The 21,141-nt window shown below is 60.9% G+C and overlaps 2 protein-coding genes across 7 annotated transcripts in view; one reads left to right on the top strand and one right to left on the bottom strand.

The window, feature by feature from the left end:
• The first annotated feature begins 174 nt into the window (after positions 1–174).
• LOC116577027 (cytochrome b-245 chaperone 1) lies at positions 175–5,380 on the top strand. 3 transcript variants are annotated; one of them, XM_032319669.1, is made up of 7 exons: positions 175–289; positions 946–1,067; positions 1,852–1,893; positions 2,554–2,627; positions 3,215–3,311; positions 3,791–3,935; positions 4,273–5,380. In XM_032319669.1, exons 2-7 carry the CDS (start codon positions 983–985, stop codon positions 4,391–4,393), a joined length of 564 nt encoding a protein of 187 aa, XP_032175560.1. In that variant the 5' UTR covers positions 175–289; positions 946–982; the 3' UTR covers positions 4,394–5,380. The 3 variants fall into 3 exon arrangements, with proteins under 3 accessions (XP_032175560.1, XP_032175559.1, XP_032175558.1); XM_032319668.1 differs by having other exon boundaries at positions 202–474; XM_032319667.1 differs by lacking the exon at positions 175–289 and adding an exon at positions 481–701.
• Positions 5,320–21,141, bottom strand: part of HEXD (hexosaminidase D) — a 16,250-nt gene continuing 428 nt past the window's right edge. Inside the window, exons 2-13 of one of the 4 annotated variants that reach the window (XM_032319661.1) lie at positions 19,805–19,943; positions 15,717–15,826; positions 14,049–14,136; positions 10,948–11,112; positions 10,193–10,376; positions 9,244–9,315; positions 8,664–8,859; positions 7,912–7,994; positions 6,944–7,022; positions 6,768–6,869; positions 6,469–6,661; positions 5,320–5,930 (exon numbers count right to left, since the gene is read on the bottom strand). In XM_032319661.1, the coding sequence (XP_032175552.1) occupies positions 5,787–5,930; positions 6,469–6,661; positions 6,768–6,869; positions 6,944–7,022; positions 7,912–7,994; positions 8,664–8,859; positions 9,244–9,315; positions 10,193–10,376; positions 10,948–11,112; positions 14,049–14,136; positions 15,717–15,826; positions 19,805–19,903 (1,515 nt within the window). In that variant the 5' untranslated portion in view covers positions 19,904–19,943 and the 3' untranslated portion in view covers positions 5,320–5,786. Of the gene's footprint in view, positions 5,931–6,468; positions 6,662–6,767; positions 6,870–6,943; positions 7,023–7,911; positions 7,995–8,663; positions 8,860–9,243; positions 9,316–10,192; positions 10,377–10,947; positions 11,113–14,048; positions 14,137–15,716; positions 15,827–19,804; positions 20,701–21,141 lie in introns of those variants that run through there. The other 3 variants (XM_032319662.1, XM_032319663.1, XM_032319664.1) reach the window with 3 other exon arrangements.

Here is a 21,141-nt window from a genome sequence, read left to right as displayed (position 1 = left end):
TGCGGCGCTTCCCCACGCGCCCCCGACGCCGCGCCCCGCCCCTCAGTCTCCCGCCCGGGTGCGGGAGAGCCGGCGGCCTCGCCCCAGACCCGCCCCGCCCCGGAAGTAGGGCTCGCTCGCGCCCCAGAGCCCGGAAGTGAGCCGCAGCCCCGCCCAGCCCCCGGAAGCCGGCCCCGCCCGCTCCGCGGAACCCGGAAGTTAGCCGTCCCGCCCCCAACCCCGGAAGTTGGCGGCCGGCCACCTGCCCCAGGTCCCGGCCCTGCGCCCGCGCCGCCGGGTCCAGTGCTCGGTAGGCGCGGGAGTCGGGCCGCTGTCGCGGGGCGGGCGAGGCGTCCCAGAGCCGCAGGAAGCAGACCGGGGGCGCGGGGCCTGGCTGGGGGGGGGGCTCGGGCGGGTCCAGCCGCAGCAGGAGCAGCCCGGGGTGGACCGAGACGCGGGACTCGTCGGTACCAACCGAACCCACCCCTTACTGTCGTGAGTTTGACTTCACTGCGCCCCAGAACCGGGGGCCCCAGCCGGAGCCCCCGGACCTTCCGCCGCACGTAGCCTGTTGTCCGAGCGGCCGGAGACGGACTCAGACCAGACGAGACCCGGAGTCCCTTTCTCGGGGGCAGCACAGGGCGGTGCGGGCCCTCTGATAGTTCTGCTGGGGCGTCGGGAGCTCGGATGCTGCCCAGGCTTCCGAGGACTGCGGCTCCCGGGTAGGACGGGGCAGCCGATGGCCAAGCGCTCGTGGCCGCTTCGCGGGTACTGGCTGGGCAGGTGGCCCCCGTGCGGTCGGCGTAACTGAGCAGAGAAGGGCCTTGCCGAGCAGGGGTCCTTGGGGGACCGAAGAGACCGCCGTGGACACAAGCTGACCGGCTCCCAGGCTGGTGAGGGGCTGGGCGCTTGTGTGCAGGCGGCGGCGGGAGGACTCCAGCCGCGGTGTGTTCTGCCCTTCCCCAGCGCGTCCTGTCCGGAGTGGTGCGCGCCCAGACCAGGGATGTACATGCAGGTGGAGTCCCGCACCAGCTCCTGCCTCCATCTGAAGAGGGCTCCAGGCATCAGGTCCTGGTCTTTGCTTGTTGGTAAGGATGTCCGTATTTCCCCCCAGGTTAAAAACCGAATTAAAAAAAAAAAAAAAAAAAGAAAGAGAAAGAAACTGTCCTTTGTTTTGTTACTTTGTATCTTCACAGCTTTTATCCTATAAGCACTGCTTTTGACCTACATGAGTGCTTCTACATGAGGATCTGTCCTTTACCCAGCACTTAGTATCCTAATGTTAACATTGTGCATGTTCTTTTGAGGTCCTGTGTTCCCCTTTTGTTTGCTTTCATACATCTGGTTGCAAGTGTATGTTAGAGGCTCACATGATGGGCCACAGTTCATTCCCGTTTTTCCTCTCCCCGTCCGTTGGAGGGTCCTACACTGCAGGGGCGGTGGCACGGTGTTGACGAGGGCAGCCGTGTGAAGTGCTGTGGCTGTGCCCTCCGCGACATGTCTCTGTCCATCTGTCCCGTGACCCTGCATGTGGCCACCTGCCTGTTCTGCTTCCCGCGCCACACTCCGGTTCTTCACCCCCCACCACGTGGAATACTCTCTGGCTCTGGCTCCTCAGGTCTGGAGCCTCGGCCGGAGGAACATACTCCGGGAATACTGTGAAAGGCATTCGCCATATTTCTGAGTGCACTTCCTGGCTGTGTCCCCGACTTCTGAGCCTGGTGGTCTTCTGTCCCCCACCAGCACCCCTAGCCATCTCTGGCACCGGGAAGGGAAGGGCCTGCTCGTCTGAGCCTGTGGCTCCCGGCAGGAGGGGACTCTGGACTCATGGGGGCCCAATAGGGAAGCACTTGCTTTCTTTTCTCTTTGCAGGAATCTTGTCGATTGGCCTGGCCGCTGCCTACTACAGTGGAGGTGGGTGCATCACCTCCTCCCCCTCCCGCAGGAACTTCCGTGGCCGTTTGGGAAATAGAGAGCGAACCCACCATTTGTGGTGCTCACCAAGGCCCAGCCTTTAGGACCAAGGCACCTCCACGCAGGTGCAGCCCCAGCTCCGCGTGCTGGTGTTCCCCTTCTCCTTCAAGAGTTTACTTATAACGCAGGGCTCGATCCCAGGACCCCTGGACCATGATCTGAGCTGAAGGCAGAGGCTTAACCCACTGAACCCCCTGGTGCCCCACCTTCTTGTATCTGAGGCACTCCCCCGTGTTGACACATTCTTCAGAAACGTGCTCTCTCGTGTTTGCCTGAGGCTGAACCGCAGGCTGAACCACACTTGCAGCCGCCCCTGCATGTCCCCCGCTCCATCACACACCGGGCTGTGATCTGCAGATGCGGGTCAGCCCTGACTCCGGTCTCCAGTAGACACCGGAGGGAGAGCAGAGGGCACACCGAGCTGGCCGGCATCTCACACTGGTTCTGCATGACAGGCAGGGCCAGCAGTGTCGGGTGGCTGCCGTGGGCCGGGCTCAGCCAGCCCCAGAGGCCACCCCTGCCCAGTGTCAGCTGGGCATGTCAGCCTTTGGCCCTCTGCTGCTGTCCCTCACCTGGCTGCCCGCCGTGTTTGCTCTTCAGATAGTCTGGGCTGGAAGCTCTTCTATGTCACGGGCTGCCTGTTCGTGGCCGTGCAGAACCTGGAGGACTGGGAGGTAAGGCCGGCAGAGGCAAGAGCGCGAGGGTGTCGCGGGGGTCACGGCAGGGGGAAGGGCTCTGGCCTCACACGCCCCATCCTGAAACTTGACCTTACTGGTTTCTGCACCAAGGAATCTTCTTTTCTCCTAGAAGCTCTTCATGACGGTTTCCACTGAAATTCGTTACTCCCTAGTGTTGCCACAGCCCACGATAGAATGAGGGCCGGCGCTCTCCCCTGTGGGTGGGTCTCTTCACCAGGAACCGCAGGACTGGGGGGCTCTCCGACCTCCGGACTTTAGCCTGCGTTCCTTTGCTTGATGACCTCGCTGCTGTACTTCTCTTTCCCTTGGGTACAGCATCTGCTTCCACGCTCCCCTCTCTCTACACCCCTGGCCCTGGGGGCCCAACAGATGGGAGTCCAAGAGGGTGTGGCTGTAGGTGTTCAGCCCTGGCGGAGCCACATGTGGCTGTCCGGGCTGGGTGTCAGCTGGGTGTCCTCTCGAGTATCTGCTCTGGTCAGGCTGGGCCCTGGAAGTTCTGTGTGCGGCTGGTCTGCACACATAGAGGCTGGCAGCTGGGTGATCCCCTCTGGCCGGTTTTCCAGGAAGCCGTCTTCAACAAGAACACCGGGCAGGTCGTCCTGAAGACATTCAGCTTGTACAGGAAGCTGCTGACTCTTCTCAGAGCCGGCCACGACCAAGGTGAGGCGCGTGGCGTGGGCACACGGGGTGCGGCAGGAGGCTGCTGATTCCAGACCGGATGGAAGGTAGTGAGCAAGACCCAGAGACCAGGCCCAAGGCCTAGAAATGGGGTGGGTCAGAGCTGCCCGCTGGGCGACAGAGGGTGCCCCCGGACACTGCTGGGCAGCCTCGAGCTCAGTGGCCGGCCACTAGGCAACAGGAAGGCATTTTTCAGCCGTCGGGGGAAGGTAGAGCAGAGAGCTTAGCCCGTCCTTGGTGTGCGCTCATGAGAGCCCGGGCAGGCCTGCCAGGGTGGCCGCGGGCGGGCTGCTGCTTCCCACCCGACGGTGCTCTCCTGTGCGCACAGCCAGCCTGTGCGATGGTCCCTGGCCCCTGCTGCCATCCTCTGGAGAGCAGCCCCAAAGTGCTGTGCCCAGCACACAGGTGGGAAGGGCAGGCGAGGAGGGGGACCACGGACTGTCTCCCGCTGTGCCCCGCAGTGGTGGTCCTGCTGAGTGACATCCGGGACGTGAACGTGGAGGAGGAGAAAGTCCGGTATTTTGGGAAGGGCTACGTGGTGGTGTTGCGATTCGCAACAGGCTTCTCCCACCCCCTCACACAGAGCGCGGTCATGGGCCACCGCAGGTAAGCTCTGGGCAGGTGACTTGATTGTCACAGCTGGCTGGCTGTGCCCCTCGCCCCCAACAGGTGGCCCCCACAGTGGACTGTGTGGCTGGGCCCAGGGAGAGGACTTGGAGGAAGTAGCCCCTGCTGGTAGGGGAATATTGGGGAGTCCCCACAGGGGACAGAGGGGTCTGGGAGTCACGGGAGATGGGGCCTAGAACATTAGGCACCATGTCCTAGAGGGACCCCTGGGGGTGCTGAAGGTGGGTGGTCCAGCAGGAGAATGGTGTGGTCTTTGTGGCTGCCTCAGGGCTGGCCATGGTAACCTGCCCTTTCTCCCGATGTCGGCCTGGCCCAGTGATGTGGAAGCCATCGCCAAGCTTATTGCCACCTTCCTGGAACTGCACCGACTGGAGAGTCCCATGGAGCTGTCTCAGAGCAGTGACAGCGAGGCTGATGGCCCGGGGAGCCAGAGCTAACGCCCATAGAGCCCCTGGCCTTGGTTCTAGTGGGCCACTGGCAAGCCTTCCTCCAGCGCCTGGTTGTGTCCCCACCGGCCCCAGGGTGGGACCCTCTGCCGTTCTTGCTGCTTGCTTCTGCCCTCTGAGCAAAACCACAGGCTGGACCTTCTGCAGGCTCTGAGCTGTCCAGGGAGGGCACAGGCCTCAGAGCTGCCTCCTGGCATCAGAGGGCTGGCCCCAGCCTGGGCAGTGACGGGGGACTCTGAGGGCACACGTACCCCACTGCCCACCAGCTGCGTGGGGATCAGGTCTCTGAAATGGGATACCCAGGGAGGTTCGTCAGTCCCCCGCAGCTCAGCTCCCCAGTGACAGCAAGGCTTCAGCAGGTGTGCACAGTGCCAGCAGCTGGGTCAGGCTCAGAGGGAGCCAGGAGGATGCCCACACTGGCTTGATGTCCCCGGGGATCCCAATGGGCCCTGCCCCACATGCTACAGCCCTTCCCTGGCCCTTCCCTGGCTCAGTCCCCTCCAAGGCTAGAGTGCGGTGCTTGCCCAGGCTCTGCAGGGCCCAGGGCGGGTGCTGAGGGTCCCACCTGGCTGTGTGCACTGCAGCCACTCCCAAGGCCTCCCCAGCCTGCACACAGCCCCTGACCAGCTGGGCCTGCCACGGGGCTTGTGCAGGGTCAGAGAGGCCCCACACAGGGCCTAGGCAGGGTGGCTCCCTTAGGAACCCAGGCAGGACGTGGGGCCTAGGGCTGCTGCAGCAGCCCCCACAGAGGGGAGGCAGTGAGGCACCTCTGAGCCGGCACTCAGGAGCTGAGCCAGGAGCAGCTAGGAAGCGGGGAGCCCCGCAGAGGAGGGTCGTCTCTGGGGAGCCCTGTCCCCTTCTCCAGAGAGACCACCAACAGCTCTAGTTTGGGGAACAGTCATTGACACATGCCAAAGTTGAGTTTTTAAGTGGTAAAATTTGAAAGCTTTCTTTTTCTAAAATAAAATATGAAATGCCGTCACTGGTTTCTGGCGTGGTCACCCCGAGTTGGAGGGACCCATGTGGCCAGCTCCCCTCTGCCTTGGCTGGGCTCGCAGGGTGAGGAGGGTCTCGGGACCATCGGTGCGGGACGCACGCTGGCAGCGAGTCTGACTGCCACCAGCAGCGGTTCCGGCTCCTGCTCTCCGCTGTATTTCAAGTTCCACACGCGGACCCGCTGGCGGGCCTCAGCGGGTCTTCCTGCACCTCGCCACTCGTCTTGCCCAGCGAGAACCGTCTGCTCCCTGGGTGTGGCCTGTTGCAGGGAGTCTGGCGTACAGGGGGAGGCGGGCCGCCAGCGCCAGGATGGGCACAGCTGGACGGGGTGCCCGGCCTACCCCGTCAGGGGTCCTGAGCCACGTGCGGCCTGGCGCTAGCCGCCTCTCTAAGGTCCTGCAGCAAGGCCTGTAGCCGCCTCAGGCTGGGCTGCACGTTCTCCTCCAGCCACTCCTCCACGGCGTCCGGATAGAAGACACGATGCAGGGCGGCCTCCAGCTCCCGCACCACAGCGCTCCACCTGGCCAGCAGGCTGAGCACCACAGCCGGCAGTGAGCCTGCCTGGTGGGCACCCCCGGGCACCAGCTCACAGCCTGTGCACGACACTCATGTCCTCAACAACCTCACGGGTCGCTACGGTTCTGTGCCTCAGTCTACCCATGCATAAAATGACTATCCATGCCCATCTCACAGCGAGACGGGAATAAATGAGTTGTTACGTTTCAACATCTGAAACTGGACTGTGCTCTGCTACTGGCCTGCAGGGCCTGTCTCTACACATGAGCCTGTCAACATCTGACTGTGTCTTCCACTCAGTGAGTACACTGCATCGGCCTCAGCTCAGAGCCATGAGCCATGAAGGGCCCTGGACCCTGCCTGGGGTGACCCTTACCCTTTTAGGCTAGGAATGCCCTGGCTTCTTGAACACGTACAGCACAGCTGTTTCAGCCAAGTTGATTCACCTAAGAACTCATGGCTCAAGACCTAGAAAGCTCGTCGGGCTCAAAGCCGGAAGCCGCGGAGGACGTGCAGCCCCGGGGGTGGGCACCGCCAGGAGCTGGGCAACCAACCTGAGCGCCTGGGGCTGGATGTGCTGGACCATGACGGGGTGCACGAGCTTCCGCCTGCGGTGGTAAGGGCTGAACCAGCCGCTCACGTACCTGGGGGCAGACCCACGCATGCAGGTGCGCCCACGGCGGCTGGCCAGGCAGCCTCGGGGGGCGGGGGTGGTTCAGAGAACGTCTCTGAGAAACCTTAAAGAGTCTGGTGGGACATGGAAAACGTGGGTCCCCCCAGAAACTTGTCATCTGGGACGGGCCACCCTCACCCTGTCCTGTTGGGAGTGTGGGCTCAGCCCCTGCCCACTCACCTGTCCCTCTCCAGCAGCGAGTCCACGGAGCTGCGCAAGTGGAGGCTGACGTGCGTGACGAGGGCCAGGATGTCGCTGCCAGGGAAGGAGCCGGGCCCCTCGCTGCACGAGAGCCGCGGTGCTGAGCCGGGGGTCCAAATGTGAGGGGAGAGGCAGGGCCGGGGACGGGGGGTTACCTTGTAAAATCAGTTACTTCTAGGTTTGAAATCCCGAGAAAGTTCTCCACTTTTGCTTTAACGTCTTCGGTAAACCCTCCTGCAACCAAGCACAGATGGAGGTGGTCAGAGGGGCCTCTGGAGAGAGTGGCAGGGCCCCGGCGCCACTGTGCAGGCCTGGTGGCAAAGTGACCAAGGAGGTCAGCGTGCATGTGCCAGCCCAAGCAGACCTCGGCGACGGGGCTTCATACGAAACACATGAAACGCGCTCACTGTGTTAAAAATGAGAAAATGAAGAGGAGAAGCAGCCCCGCCGCTGGGGGAACGGTCAGCCTGTGCTGCCCGGCGCGCCCACAGCTGTCCCGGACGTACGCAGGACCTGGCCACTGCAGTTTCTCAGACGCGGACATTCCAGGACAACTGAAACGGGCCGGTGAAGCCTGCATGTACCAATGTGGACCGGGCTCTGTCAGCTCGCGTGGGAGCACCCGGTAGGGCATGAGGCCCGGCCCGTCTCCATAGCGGGAGGAGGGCTGTGTGGCAGCGGTGCCCACCTCAGAGGCGGGGCAGCGGGGCCAGCACCCAGTGTCAACACCGGCGTCGGCTGCAGCGTCCGCACGCCTGTCTGAACGGTTCCCGCTAACCCTTCAGGAGGCAGGACGCACGGGGAGCCTCAGGGTCCGTCCAGGAGCCAGACCCTGCTTTCCCCATGCCGCCCCACCCTGTGCCCCACGCAGCCACAGACCCACGCCCTCACGGACAGGCTGTCGTCCCTGTGAGCCCATGTCTCTGCCCATGTGGGGAGCTTGGCCAGCTCAGGGCAGAGTCCTTGTCAGCACGCACCCGGGACGAACTGCTCTCACGGGCTCACTGTGTCTGGGGGCCGCGGGGCGGGTGGGTGGCGGTGAGCATGACCACAGTCCCGCTCCGAGGAGACGCAATCGGGGGCATCTACCCTCCTGCCGCCCGGGTGCAGCAGGGAGCCGTACCGTGTAGGAGCGACTGCAGGCAGACGGCCAGGGACGGAATTCCCACGGGGAGCAGCTCGCACAGCACGGAGAAGTGATCGTACCTACGCCGGGGGGAGAGGGCCGCTCAGCTCCCACGGCCCACCTGCACAGCAGATGCCCGCACGCTCTCCCCGGCACACCGGACCGGCCTTGGGATGCTCCCGCAGGGCTGGCTGCTGCCTCGGGCCGTGTCCCCCCCGGAGGCCCTGCCTCGGCTTGCTGCTCAGTGCAGACACCCTGACATCTTAGTAAGTTCTCCGACCGCTCTGGGAGACCTGGGGGTCAGCAAGGCACGGGCAGGGGCCTGCAGCTGTCTCCCGCTCTGCCCTCCCCATCACAAGGCTAGACCTGTGGCTAGGACTTGGCCGGGAGCCAGGGTTCACTTGCAGCTCACTTTTCAAATAGGGTGAAATCCCTAAAGAGAGAAAATCTCTCCTTGTGCTGGCCACACATGAGACACGTTTTGTGTGGCCCTGGAGGCAAGGCTGCCGAGGGTGCGGAGGTGTGTGGGGGCTGGGAGGACCAGGGTGCATCGCCCCAGACACCCCGAGTGACATCCCCTCTGCAGGGTTTGGGGGATGGCTGTGGGGTATCAGGGGCCCAGGCTCCGACCCTCATAGGAGGACCGGCCCCTTCCCAGGAAGGGCTGAGCAGACGGGCCAAGGAGGGGTGGTGTGTCCCGGGCCATCAGAGCTGCTTGGCTCCTGCCAGGCGGGTGGGCGCCGCCTCACCTCTGCCAGCCGGTCAGGACGATGCCCTGGAGCACATCCGCAGACCCACGGGCCGCCACCTGCAGCCACTGCACGTTGTTCCTGAGGTGGTGCTCGATGGGGGTCAGGGCCTGGCTCACCCCTGTGGCCCCCTTGAAGGCGCTGGCAGCCCACAGCCGGAGAAAACCACACTTCCGGTACTTTTCCATGAGAAGAGCTAGGCGGGAAGGTGAGTGGTGTGACATGCCCGGTCCGAGGAGCGAGGCCAAGCCTGGACACGGCGCCTGTCGGACCGGAGAGCAGGAGGAGCCCCCAGCCGCCAGCTCGAGTTCTAGGCAGACTGACGTCTCAGCAAGATCAGAGACGCCGCCCAGATGCTCGTGAGGAAAACAGCAGACAACATGGGACACCTCGGGAGTGACGTGGGCTAGGATGGGTGCCCCGGTGGCCCTGTGGTTGGCCAAGCTCCCTCAGAAGGGGCCTGCGGGGAAGCGGAGGCAGCTGGCAGGGTCCTGATGAACCAAGGGACAGAGGCCCCTGCACGCCCCTGGCCAGGCAGTCAGGGCTCCAGGGTCTTTGCGGCTGTGGTCTGGGTACTGACCTTTGCCATGGACGTCTAGGTCGGCCCCGTAGTCCCAGAGCACAGGCTCCACGAGTTGCGGCACCCCCGATGCTGGGGGCAGAGAGCGGCTGTGAGCCGAGAGCCATCACCCTGGCCCCACAGCCCCGCGGCCCCGCAGCCTGCACCCCCCACCCCGGCCCCAGCATTACAACAGAGCGCATGCCGACTCGCTCGGGAGCCTGGGCTGTAGGTGCAGACTGGACAGGGCAAATGCTGCAACCATGGGTTTGGCCAACTTTGGCAATGAGCAGACTGAGCTCTGTGAAAGGGGAACCCCAAGCCGGGAGCCCCAGAGCTTCCTGCACAGGGGAACCGCTCTGTCTGCGTGCCGCAGTGGGGGTACCAGGACCGGGTGCAGCAGGAACTTCCACTTGGGCTGGATTCTGTCTCATCTTATGAGAACCCAACGGCCACACTGGTCGGGGCTGCCTCCAGGACACCTGGCCTTGCAGAGGCTGGGGCAGTGGCCACACTCTGGGGGGGGGGGCTCTGAGTGGACCATGGGGTGCGTCTCTGGTCTCAGCCCGGAGCCTCAGATGGAGTGAGCGCCGGCAGGCCGGAGGGGCTGCTGTCCTTGACCAGCGGCCTGCGTGAGTTTAGCCACGATGCCCGCAGGGCTGGCCACAGGGTCCCCTGGGGTCAAGGCGGCCGGCAGCACTGGACCCTCCAGGCCCAGTGGGACCCCTTCTCCACCCTCCTCCCCCTGCTGGCCAGGCCCACCAAGGCCCCATGGCTACTCCCGGCTTCAGACCTACCACTCTGCACTCCCTGCTGGGGGAATGGCATTTTGCATGATAAAGTTCGGAGAGTGACTCTAAGCGGGTGGCCTGCAGTGAGAGCTTTGGGGGAGGCCCCCCCCCCCAGTCCGTCCCCAGCAGCCACTCGCCTCACTCCCAGCACCAGCGGCCTGGGGGAGGAACCTGCTGACCTGAGAGCTGGTCCTCCGGGATGGCCCGCAGCATGTCGTCCCACACCAGGGGCCTCGTGGCGGGGTGCCGGGCCAGCACGTGGCAGGCCACTGCCTTTATGTGGGACAGACACAGTCTCGCTTTGGTGTTATGTTCCTGCTGCAGCCACCGTCTCGAGGCCTCGCCCTCGCCAAGGTAATAGACCTGGAAGGAAGCACAGGACGGGTCTGCCCGGACCGCCCAGCCTCACTGCGGACACTCTTGGGAGAGGCCGGCCCAGGCCATGTCGGCCAGGATTGCAGTGGCAGCTGCCCGCGCAGAGGCGTTGGTGCAGGGCCCTTCCTCCCCGAGACCTAACTTCCACCCCGGCTTCCTTTCAGCATTCACAGCAGCCCGAGGGCAGAAATAACCAAGGTGTCCACCAGCCAGCAAGCAGACAGCCAACGCGGGGGCTGGCTCTGCCGCTGCTCGGGGGTGGACAGCATGGCCATTTCAGGTCAGAGCCCAGCCCTCGTCCGTCCCGCAGGGCGCCCCTCACTGTGCTCAGCAATACAGCTTTGCCCGCATGAGGTCACGGGTCAGCTGCGACGGACGCCCGCACAGGGGCATCTCCTCGGCCGGTTCTTCTTTATCCTTGGCACGTGGACTATTTTTCTATGTAGGAAACGACCCCGCAAAGTGGGACAAGGGCCCTTAAAGGGAAGAAGAGAGGCTGCTGCGGGAGAACACAGCGGGCAGGCGAGGCCCGGGACGGGCAGAGCATCGAAGGACCCACCTCGTCGCAGCCGACATGGAACCAGCGCGCGCCCGGGTGCAGCTCCATGACCTGGCTGACCATGGCTCCCACCAGCGCCAGGGCCTCCGCCTCATGGGGGTTCAGGGTGTTCGGGAAAAGTGCCACTTCTCGGAGGTGAGCGAGAGCCTCATGCTTCAGCACAAACTGCAGAGATACAGGAGGTGACAGGAGGAGACACTGGGATGCAGCTGACCCGAAGCAAGGCTGGCTGCAGGTCCCCCCCAAGGGTGCTGGGGGGCCGGGCGGAGCCTGTGGCTGGCTCATGGCCCTTCTGTCAGGTCCACCTGGGCCCGGTGAGAAAAGTAAAAGCCAGGCTCATTCACGTTCAGATGGAGCGGCCACCAGCCTGAAATGTGATGGGTGACTGTGGACAGGAGAGCCACAGAGGTGACACACCCTCTCCTCACACCCCGGCTGACCGGAGGCCACACTCACACCCATAGTCGAGGCAGACGGGGCACTGGCTGAACTCCCGGTGCCCCTGGCCCGTACCACAGAGTGGGTCCTCACAGCCCCAGGCCACTGTGGCCCCGACCCTGGCTGAACACCAGCCATGAAGGCAGAGGGGTGGCCCCTTGGAAGCCAGACCACAAACGCATGTGTGAGTAGCTAACCGGAGCGCCAACGGCCGCACAGCCGGGGGACAGGCTCTGAGACTGAAAGCAATTTACAACCAGCTGCAACGGAAAAAGTCAGATTCACAATATTATCCGAAATGCCCAATTTTCAACCAAAAATCGTGAGATGTGCAGGGGCGCCTGGGTGGCTCAGTGGGTTAAAGCCTCTGCCTTCGGCTCAGGTCATGATCTCAGGGTCCTGGGATCGAGCCCCACATCGGGCTCTCTGCTCAGCAGGGAGTCTGCTCCCCCCCCCCCCGCCTCTCTGCCTACTTGTGATGTCTCTCTGTCGAATAAATAAATAAAAAAAATTTTTAAAGATTTTATTTATTTGAAAGAGAGAAAGCAAGCCAGCACAAACTGGCGGGAGGGGCAGAGTGAGAGACTCGGGCAGACGCCCCGCTGAGCAGGGAGCCCGCCGTGGGGCTCGATCCCAGCATCCTGACATCATGACCAGAGCCCGAAGACAGATGCTTAACAGACTGAGCCCCCCAGGCGCCCCAACCCCAGCAAGGTTTCTTACAGATGCACAAACTGAGTGAAAAATAAAGCTCTTATTCTCTGATTTTACTTACGAGTCACAGTGAAGCAACAAGAATAAAGACAAGAAGGTCTGACAAAGGGACAGACGTAGACACCGATGCAACAGAACCGCTCAGAAACGGACCTTCACAAAGAAGGTCAAGTGACTTCTGACACAGGTACAGAAGCAACCCCAGGTTCCAGAGTCTAAAGGAAGGACCGTCCCTCAGTGAGCGGTGCTGGCCCGACCGGCCATCGCAGCGGTCATGCACTACATGCAAAAAAACGACGACCCTCACTGTAACCCTCACACCTTACACAAAAATTAACTCGGCATGGATCTTGACAGCAAGTGGAAAGTGTGCGAACGTAGAACTTTAGAAGGAAACAGGAAAAATCTCCGGGAGCCAGTGACTGGCGGAGGTCTTAGAAATGACACGAGGAGCAGAGCCCATCAAAGCGAAACCGAGAAGCCCCACAATCAAAATCAGACACTTTTGCTCTTTGAGGTCCTCGGAAGACCTCAAAGACTGGGAGCAGACGCTGGCCGGTCGTCATCCAACAACCCTCGTATCCAGAATGTCCAGAGAACTGAAGAACTCAACAGTGCCGAATGTCAAACGTACAAAGTCCCTGCAGTGATTTCACCAGAGGGAACATCCTGATGGCAAGTAAGTGCACGTTAACGGTCTTTCTCCAGAAGGAGCCAACCCTGAAGACACCCTGGCCTTGGGCTTCTGGCTCAGAACCGAGAGGGAGCTTGCTCCCGGGGGCTCAAGTCACCTGGCGGAAGTCCTCTGCTGCAGTGGCCCCAGGAACCAACCCGACTCGGAGAGCAGCCAGGCCCCTCGAGGAGCAGGAGTCAGGGAGCGACTGGGAGAAGGGGTCAGAGCGGCACCGTTGGGGGGGAGCCTTCGGGCAGGTCAGGCGGTGGTTCACACAGGGCTGGAGGCAGAGGGCTGGCGGCCGCCGACCCGAGACAGAGGAGCAAAGCAGCAGGGCGCACGATGGCCCGAGTGCAGGTGTGTGAGGGGCGCCAGAACAGGGCAGAGGAGCCCGCATCTGGGGGGCATGGAGGACGAAGAGGAAGCAGGAGAGGACATGGCATTGTCCGCACAGGGAGGGTCTGGAGAGGACATGGCATTGTCCGCACAGGGAGGGTCTGGAGAGGACATGGCATTGTCTGCACAGGGAGGGTCTGGAGAGGAGCCGTGGGGACCGCCGCCACGCCCAGCGGTAGCGACAGGACGGCACGCTGCTAGGGGAAGCAGTGGTGTGGCCGGGAATGGGGGGCCAGCAGAGTGCGGGGTTTGGGAGGGAGCTGCTGGGGCTGCGAAAAGCCAGAGTCAAGGAAGACGGACCAGAATCTGTCACTACATTTAGCGACTTGGAGGACAACGGGGCCCTGGAGGGACGCTCTGTGGACTGCAGTCCGAGGCGGCGGGAAGTGAGGAGCCCAGGGAGCACGGCAGGGTGCGTCACCTCCGGAGGCCTGGGCGCAGGGGGAGGCGGGCAGGGGAGGGGGCGCGTGAGTGGACGTGGACACAGCTGCTCTGACGCAACTCGCACCTGAACACCTGGGGGAGGGGCTGGCCACAGGTGTGTCCAGGGCCACAGGTGTGTCCAGTGAGGAGAACCGGAACCTGCAGCCATTACATCGATGCTGTGTCTAATCTGCTGCCCACATAGGAGCCTGGAAACATCTCCAGTGTTAAGTGAGGAACGCAAGTTAGAAAGGAAACCAACGTGGCCCGCAGGGCTCCCCCGGCCCCGCCCCTCCGATCCCTGGACAGAGGCCGCTCCGACCTGGAGCTCTGTGCTTGTCCGCCCCTTGCAGGGCAGAGCCTGAGAAAGAGCTGCTCCCCGCCTGTGGCTAGCCACTGCCTGTGGACCCCCGAGCCCCACACCTGGCACCAGGTCGCTTCTGTTCCTCCCGCTTACCTCCATGTGTCCAAATGTCTGCACCAACGGAATGACCTCTAGCTTGTTCAGTGTAGCCAGATGTAGGATCTCTTTGATTTCAGGGGGGCTGGGAGACAAAATCACCCAGAGGTTCACTCTGGCCTGTTCACACGGGCTCCTGGTCACACTCCCCCCTCCCTTGTCAGGTTCCGGCGGTGGACCCTCCTGCAGAAGCTAATATGCTCACTATTTCCAAAAAGCTCAGAAGATACTCCTAAGACTTCAGAGAGGGCTCCCACCCAGAACTGGGGGAAATGATGCTCTGTTAGGTCCTCAAGTAACAGTTTGCTTTTTACCAGCTATTTTTACCCAAGCTCTGTAAGAACCTCAAGTCATTTCATAAGAAACTGGGCCATACGTGGAACCATAGTCTAGAACAGGAGTTGGCAGATGGGCCCAAGGACAAACCTGCCTGCCCCTTTTCACACAACCCATTACCTAATAACTTGGTTGAGAGAAATCAGAAGAAGAAAAATTTTTCATGACATCTGAAAGTTCCACAAAATTCCTATTTCAGTGCCCATAAGAGGAATTTTATGGGAAATCGGCCACGGCTGGAGGCTTGTACCCCCAGACTGCTCTAGCAGAGACCAGGTGGGCTGCACAGCCCAAACTACGGACAGTCTGGCCCTTTCCAGAGAAGCTGGTGACCCCTTTAATGGAGGAAATTTAAAAGACCTTCAAGGTTACACTGGGGGGGCAGGTTAGTGACCTCCGAGTCACGCCTGAGTGGGGGATGCTCTGGCGGGAACCTGGACGGCACCGGGAAGGGCCGCTGCCTGCTCCGGCATGAGCTCCCACACAGGAATTTATCTCAAGATGAAGGCGAGCTCCAGGTTCTGGGTGTGTGTGATCGTCTCCGAACCAATTCTACCAGTGCACGGGCTCCACACAGACCCTTTCAAGCCCCACAGGTGTCCCAGCACTTGCTTCCACGCCACAAACAAACAAACGAACAGAACACGTTTGTCGGGAGAAGAAAAACGGAGTGAGCAGCATGAAGACAGCGGAGACTTCCAGCAACTCCTGCAGCGTGAACACTCGCACACACGCGGGGCACAAGCCCCTCGTGCAGTTCTGGCTCGGAGCCGACCCTCCCTGCAGGGTGGCCGCCAGCCGGATGTCGGCTTTTTCCCACCCTCAGGAACACCGAGCATCAGAACCTTTACAAAATCCTCACCAATTTGATGGCCAGAATGGCATTTCACTTGATTTAATTCACTTTATCACTATCATATTGCTTATTGGCCATTTTTACTTTTGGGGGGGACTTGGCCCAAATGTCCTTTGGTCATTTTCCCTTCGGGCTGTTACTGACTTACACAGACACCAGAACTTGGAAACCAAGCAGGCTGTGCCCACGGCCGCCTCATCTGCGTTTACTGACTCTGACCCTCCGACCCCTTTAATCTTTGCTTTCCTGAAGAAGGTCCCAACTGTGGCCTTAGAGAGCAGCATCCCCGGCCCCTTAATCCCCCCCCGTCTCCTTCCCCCCAAAATGTTCTCAAATTTTCTCCAGCGAATGTATTTTATTTTTGTAACTAAGACAGGAGTCTAAAAGCCAGGAGAGGGCTGCCCACCCGTGCCAAACCCTCGCCCAGCCTGCGACACCACCGGTGGCCCTGCTCTCTCCGTGGCTGGGGATACCTGTATGCGTGCTTGGCTCTCAGCAGCCTGAGGCGGCCGTCGTAGGGAAACATGTCTTCATACTCGAGGAGGAGCCCGTTGGCGCCCAAGGCGTGGAACAGAGGAAAGACCTGGGGGAACAGAGACGCTGTGAGGAAGCGACTGCGTGAAGGAGGCTGACAGAGGTGCCACACGTGGCCGGTCTTCCTGCCCGGGGACACGGGCGGTCGATATTCTCACTTCTCCTGGAAACGCCGAACCTGGAACGCGTACTGTGTCGCACCGATCAAACGCTGACACGGCAACGCGCTCGCTCGGCACGGGGGTCTGCACCTATGGAACGGAGCCGTGGCTCAGCTTCGTGGTCAACCCCGAGGCGGTGCGGGCTGAGGGGGACGGCGGCGGGCTGCTCCTGGCTGCGCTCATGGGGCCTCCCCACGCTCAGCCCCATTTCCTCCTCTACCCTGGTTTCAAAGGAGACGAGTTCTTACTCTCAAGGGTTTTCAGATCTAGTTCACATCTACCACACAGAATTATTTCCTTCCGGCCTGATGTCAAGTCTGGGGTGGAAAAGGGATCGTGGGCCCCACCGGAAGGGCCTCCAGCAGGTAAACAGCAAGCCCTCCCCGGACAAGGGTCCCTGCAGGTTCCACGAGACTTTTCACACTCCTGCTGACGTGTCTGTGGGAGCTTTCCTTTCCCACGAGCATGGGGACCTTCGCGAGCAAGCTGGACGGAATCAGGACAGCCTGGGGCTGAAGCCTCACCGTGGACAACGCACACCAACAGCTGACGCCAGCTACGAAGAGAGGCAGACAGACTGGGAAGGAGTGAGCTAACGCAGGTCAGGCAGGCGGCCAACGCCGCACAACCTTCTGGGCATTTTCCCACTTCCTCGGCCCCCTGGGGCCATCCGACCGCCACCGCCTATTTGGCGCTTTGGCTGTTGGGGTCGGTGGTGATCTCTGTGCCGTGGGTCGGGGGGAGGCTGTGGGGTGGGGCGGCCCGGGTGCCCCCAACACACACTCCTGCCAGGTGCTGGGACGGGGAAGGTCCTCGCTGTAAAGCCGCGCAAGTGAGCACCCCCGCACGGTGCGGGCACACACACACACACGCGCGCGCGCGGGGCGGGCTATGCCAGCCTCGCACATCTGTCCCCGAGACTCAACATCGTTTCCCCTAATTTCCCGCTTTCTGACTGGAGTATTTCTAAGCAAATCCCAGACGAAACAACTGTGTGTGTAAACACTTCAGTATACCTCCCTGATGAAGACTTTTTACAGAAACACGACCACACGCCAGGATCCCACCTAACCAAGTCTTCAGTGTCACTCCTGTTCAAACCTCCCTGTGCTAAGACCGTCTCACATGTGGCTTGTTTGAGCCCAGACAAGGTCACACACTGCATCGTTTGAATAGATCTTTGAAGGTTTCCTGATCGTTAATAATCCCCTCTGCTTTTTTAATTTGGAATTTATTTGTTGAGGAAACTGAGTCACTTGTTTTGTATCATTTTCAGGTTTTGGATTTGATGTCCTGTAGTGTGTTTGCCGACTTCCTACTCTCGTGTGTGACGGTGGTCAGACATGATGGGGGCATTGGACCCAGGTGTCCTTCTTTGGGCAAAAGTACTTCACAGATGATTCTAGAAGACTGGTGTTAGGCTGACCAGTGCGCCCAGCTGACCAGTGCGTCAGTCAGACCCACGCCTTGAACTTCTGCCTCCTGGTTTCAGTGGCTGCTGACATCGCCGCGAAGCCCACTCACCGGGGGCTGCACGGGGGCGGTGGGGGGACTGCAGTGCCGTCCGTCCTGTGGTCACTGGCTGGAACCCTACCTCCTCTGGGCTGTTACATGGTCATTCCAGCCCTGCTGCTGCTGCACCCGCTCTTGGTCTTGAGTCCCTCACCCACTCCTTGGACGTTCATGACAGCTGGCCTGCGGCTTTCGTGCCCGATGGTCCACTTGGATGGATACGACATCCTTCAGTATCTTAAGTACGTTACGCCCTTGTCTTCTGTCCTAAACGCTGCTCTCAAAGGACCTGATGCTGATCTGATTATCCTTCCCTCACACAGAACCTGCAGCTTTCCCCCGAACACCCAAAAGACTTGTTCACTTTCATTTTCTTTGAAGTCTGATACATTTACTAAAAGACGCCTTAATGTCCACCATCCTCGGTATACAGTATGCCCTTTCTTTCCTTTTTGAAGATTTATTTATTACTTGAGGGAAGAGCGCGTGCGTGGGGGAGGGGCAGAGGGAGAGAGGCACAAGCGACCTCCCGGCCCAGAGCTGGGACACTGACTCGGCTCGACCCCACAACTCACGAGTTCATGAACTGAGCTGAAGTGGAGAGTCAGATGCTCAACCGTCCGAGCCAACCAGGCGCCCCAGCTCTGCCCTCTCCGTGCGCAGACCCAAGTACCCCAGACCTCAGGGAACTGCCTCTGGGGCCCCGAGCGCGTGTTCTCCTCTCTGGGCCCGCTGCAAACTGGAAACACGGCTATGGCAGCGCCGTCCACATCGAGGCGGGGGTCCGTTCCCAGCTGACTTGAGACTCACGGCTTTGGCTCCTGTGCTCTCCAAGCCCCGTGAGCACCACGCTGAGAGGCTGGCCTAGCCGCTGGGAGGGAGGGGGCCCGCGTGCAGGACCAGCCAGCACAGTGGACAGCCAGCACAACTGCTGGGCGCGTGGGACCATCCTGGGCCATCAGGTGTTCCTGGTTGTCAGGGGACCGCCAACACGGGAGGCAGCCCGGAGCGGACCAGCCACAGAAACAAGGAACGATGAGCTGCCGCTATAAGACCTGAAGTCTGGGGTGGTTGGCCCAGCCGCCCCAGATAACAGAGGGCTCCTGCTACAGGTGACCTGGACCTTCTTTGCTTATCTTCTGTATCTTCCCATTTGTCAGGATGTGTTTATCCCTTCATGCGTGGCATTTTCTCTTTCCGTACTTACTTCCCAATAGGATGCCTTCCGCGGCGCCTGCTCACGCCCGCTCTTCTCTCGTCCGGCTCTCCGCCGCAGGCCGCCTCTCCCTCCTCGCTCCCCACACTAGAACCTTCGCTCTGCTCTACTTCCTGCGCCCCAGTTCAGCTCCCCACGCTTCTCTCCTCAACACTGTGTGCTTTATGCATGGCTCTGCCTTTCTAGAAGTTTCTGGAAGATATTTCTGAGAGCCTTAGGCCTCTCCAGCATCTTCTCCTGAGTCTTTCTGCACTGCAGCCAGTGAAACCTCTCCCCCACTGCTCTCTGATGAAGGACCTGTACTTGCGGGCCTGGGTCCTCTGGTCTTGGACCTGTCAGAATTCCTTCCTCTCTCCTCCATGCCTCCTGCCTGGTTCCTCTTCCCACACGGGTGATGCTGTACCACATCCATTTTGGAATTCACGGGGATACTCGTACCTACTTTTGTTGAAGAGTGTATTCGTTTTCTAGGGCTGCTATTCCAATGACCACAAACTGGGTGGCTTAATACAACGAGAATTTCCTCTTCCAGTTCTAGGAGCCAGAAATATAAAACGTCAGGGTGTGGGCAGGGCGGTGCTCTCTCTGAAGGCTCCCGGGAAGAACCCTTTCTTGCCTCTTCCAGCGTCTGGTGTTGCTGGCAGTCCCGGCACTCCCTGGCTTACAGCCGCATTCCTCCGATCTCTGCCTCTGTCTTCACACGGCGCCCCTGTGTCTCAAGCTCTCTCTTCCAATAAGGACGTCACTTACTGGATTGGGGCTGCCTGACTCCAATGTGGCCTCATCTTACGTCCACTGTAACTGCAAAGACCCTATTTCAAACTGAGGTTACATTCATAGGTACGAGTAGTTAAGATCTGAACATCATCTTTTCGGGAGACACAATTCGGCCCACAACAGAGAGGCTGTGGGTCTCCTCTGCTGGGTTCCCTAGCCCCGGCCTCCTTTTCCTATCCTAGTTGCTCTGTTCTATGAAGAGATTTGATGGAAATTCATAATCTCTGCTGCTGCCACCATCGTGCCCCCGCCTAGGACCCCACGGTTGTGCTCTAAGCACACATTTCTACAGAATACTGTTCACAACTCTGAAGACCAAACCTGAGGCAAGGAAGATTGTCTACAGGGAAAGGGCACTTACCTCCGAGAGGTAGGAAACCTTTGGTGGAGCTCCTTTAAGGTCCAAATGAACTAATCGCATCTTAAAGGGTGAAGAGCCTGACATTTCGCTATTTTTCATGAAGTCATATAACAAAAATCTCTTGCCTGGGCACTTCTTCCTAGTGGAGAAATTCGAAGTTATCAATGGGCAGAGGCCCCTTTTAGCCCCTTCCACTCTGTGCTTCCTTTCCCACATGCCCAGTTTTGCGTTTTTCGCTGGGAGGAAACTCATTTCACCAACACGAAAATGAATCAAGAAGTCTGCTTCATGCTCAAATAAAGGGACCTCCGCCATTCAGTGAGGATTTGCTCCTAACATAGAAGAGCACTGGCTTCCTCCTAACAGGGCTGTGATCTGTAACAACACAAACCACCCCAAAGTAATTGCTTTAAAGACCGTCTCAAGTTGTCCATACTGTGCTGGTGAAAACAAGCGACTTTCACGTCCTACAGTATGATGTTCTGTAGAAAATCTATCCTTTATTTTACTTTCAAGAGCATTAAAAGTAAGGTACATTTCCACAGAGGAGGTCCGCTCCCGACCTGGCTGCATGGAAGAAGTCACTAAAAACTGGGTCCGGGTCAGAGGGTCAGAGAAGCCCGTCTGGACTGCCGGACAGGCCGCCCACACTTTGAAAAGCAAATGAGTCCCGCGTGCGTCAGGGCGGACTCGCTGCTGCTATTAACCTGGGGAAGGTCTGGCCGGCAGGGACGTCCCGGGAAGGAGGGCAGCCCCCACCCCCGTTGTAACAAACAGAGGATCCGAGGAGAAAAGCGAGAGAAATCTCTGCATGTGGGTCGGGCTTGCGGGTGGGTCACGCAAACGACTCGCGCCCCCCGCCCCCGCGGAATCTGGCGCGGACCCGCGCGCAGGCTCCGGCTCAACTTCCTGGCGCAGACGCCGTCTTCAGAGCCGTCTCAGCGGCGACCCAGTCTCGCCCCGACGCGGTGGGCTTCGGGCAAACGCGTCCCGAACGCGGCTCCTGCAGCCGGACTGTGGCAAAGCCCGCAGACCGCCCGCGCCCCGGGGCTGCGGGGTCGGGCTCCGGGGCGTGCGCGCGGCGTGGGCAGCCCTCCGCGGCCACAGGGTCCCCCGCGCCCCGGCCCCGCCGCAGACGCGCCGGCAACCCCGCGCCGCCCGCAAACCCTGAGCGAAGAGCGCGGGCGCGCGGGGCCTCGCTCGGACTCGCTCCCGCACCGTCTACACGGCGAGCGGGCTCCGAGCCCCGGCGGGCGGGTCGCCGCGGCCGAACCGGGCTCCGGACCCGGGCGCTGACCGCTGCGGCGCGCCCGCGTCTCCCGGCCCCGCCGGCGCCC

Source organism: Mustela erminea, chromosome 18 (genome assembly GCF_009829155.1).
Source record: "Mustela erminea isolate mMusErm1 chromosome 18, mMusErm1.Pri, whole genome shotgun sequence".
NCBI lineage: Eukaryota > Metazoa > Chordata > Mammalia > Carnivora > Mustelidae > Mustela > Mustela erminea.
This window is presented reverse-complemented; position numbering and strand designations above follow the sequence as displayed.

Excerpts from the sequence above, each read along its gene's own strand:
- LOC116577027 (XM_032319667.1), top strand. The coding sequence starts at position 667 with ATGCTGCCCAGGCTTCCGAGGACTGCGGCTCCCGG. Across the intron at positions 1,894-2,553 it reads CGCTGCCTACTACAGTGGAG|ATAGTCTGGGCTGGAAGCTC; the intron begins GTGGGTGCATCA and ends TTTGCTCTTCAG. Across the intron at positions 3,312-3,790 it reads CAGAGCCGGCCACGACCAAG|TGGTGGTCCTGCTGAGTGAC; the intron begins GTGAGGCGCGTG and ends TGTGCCCCGCAG.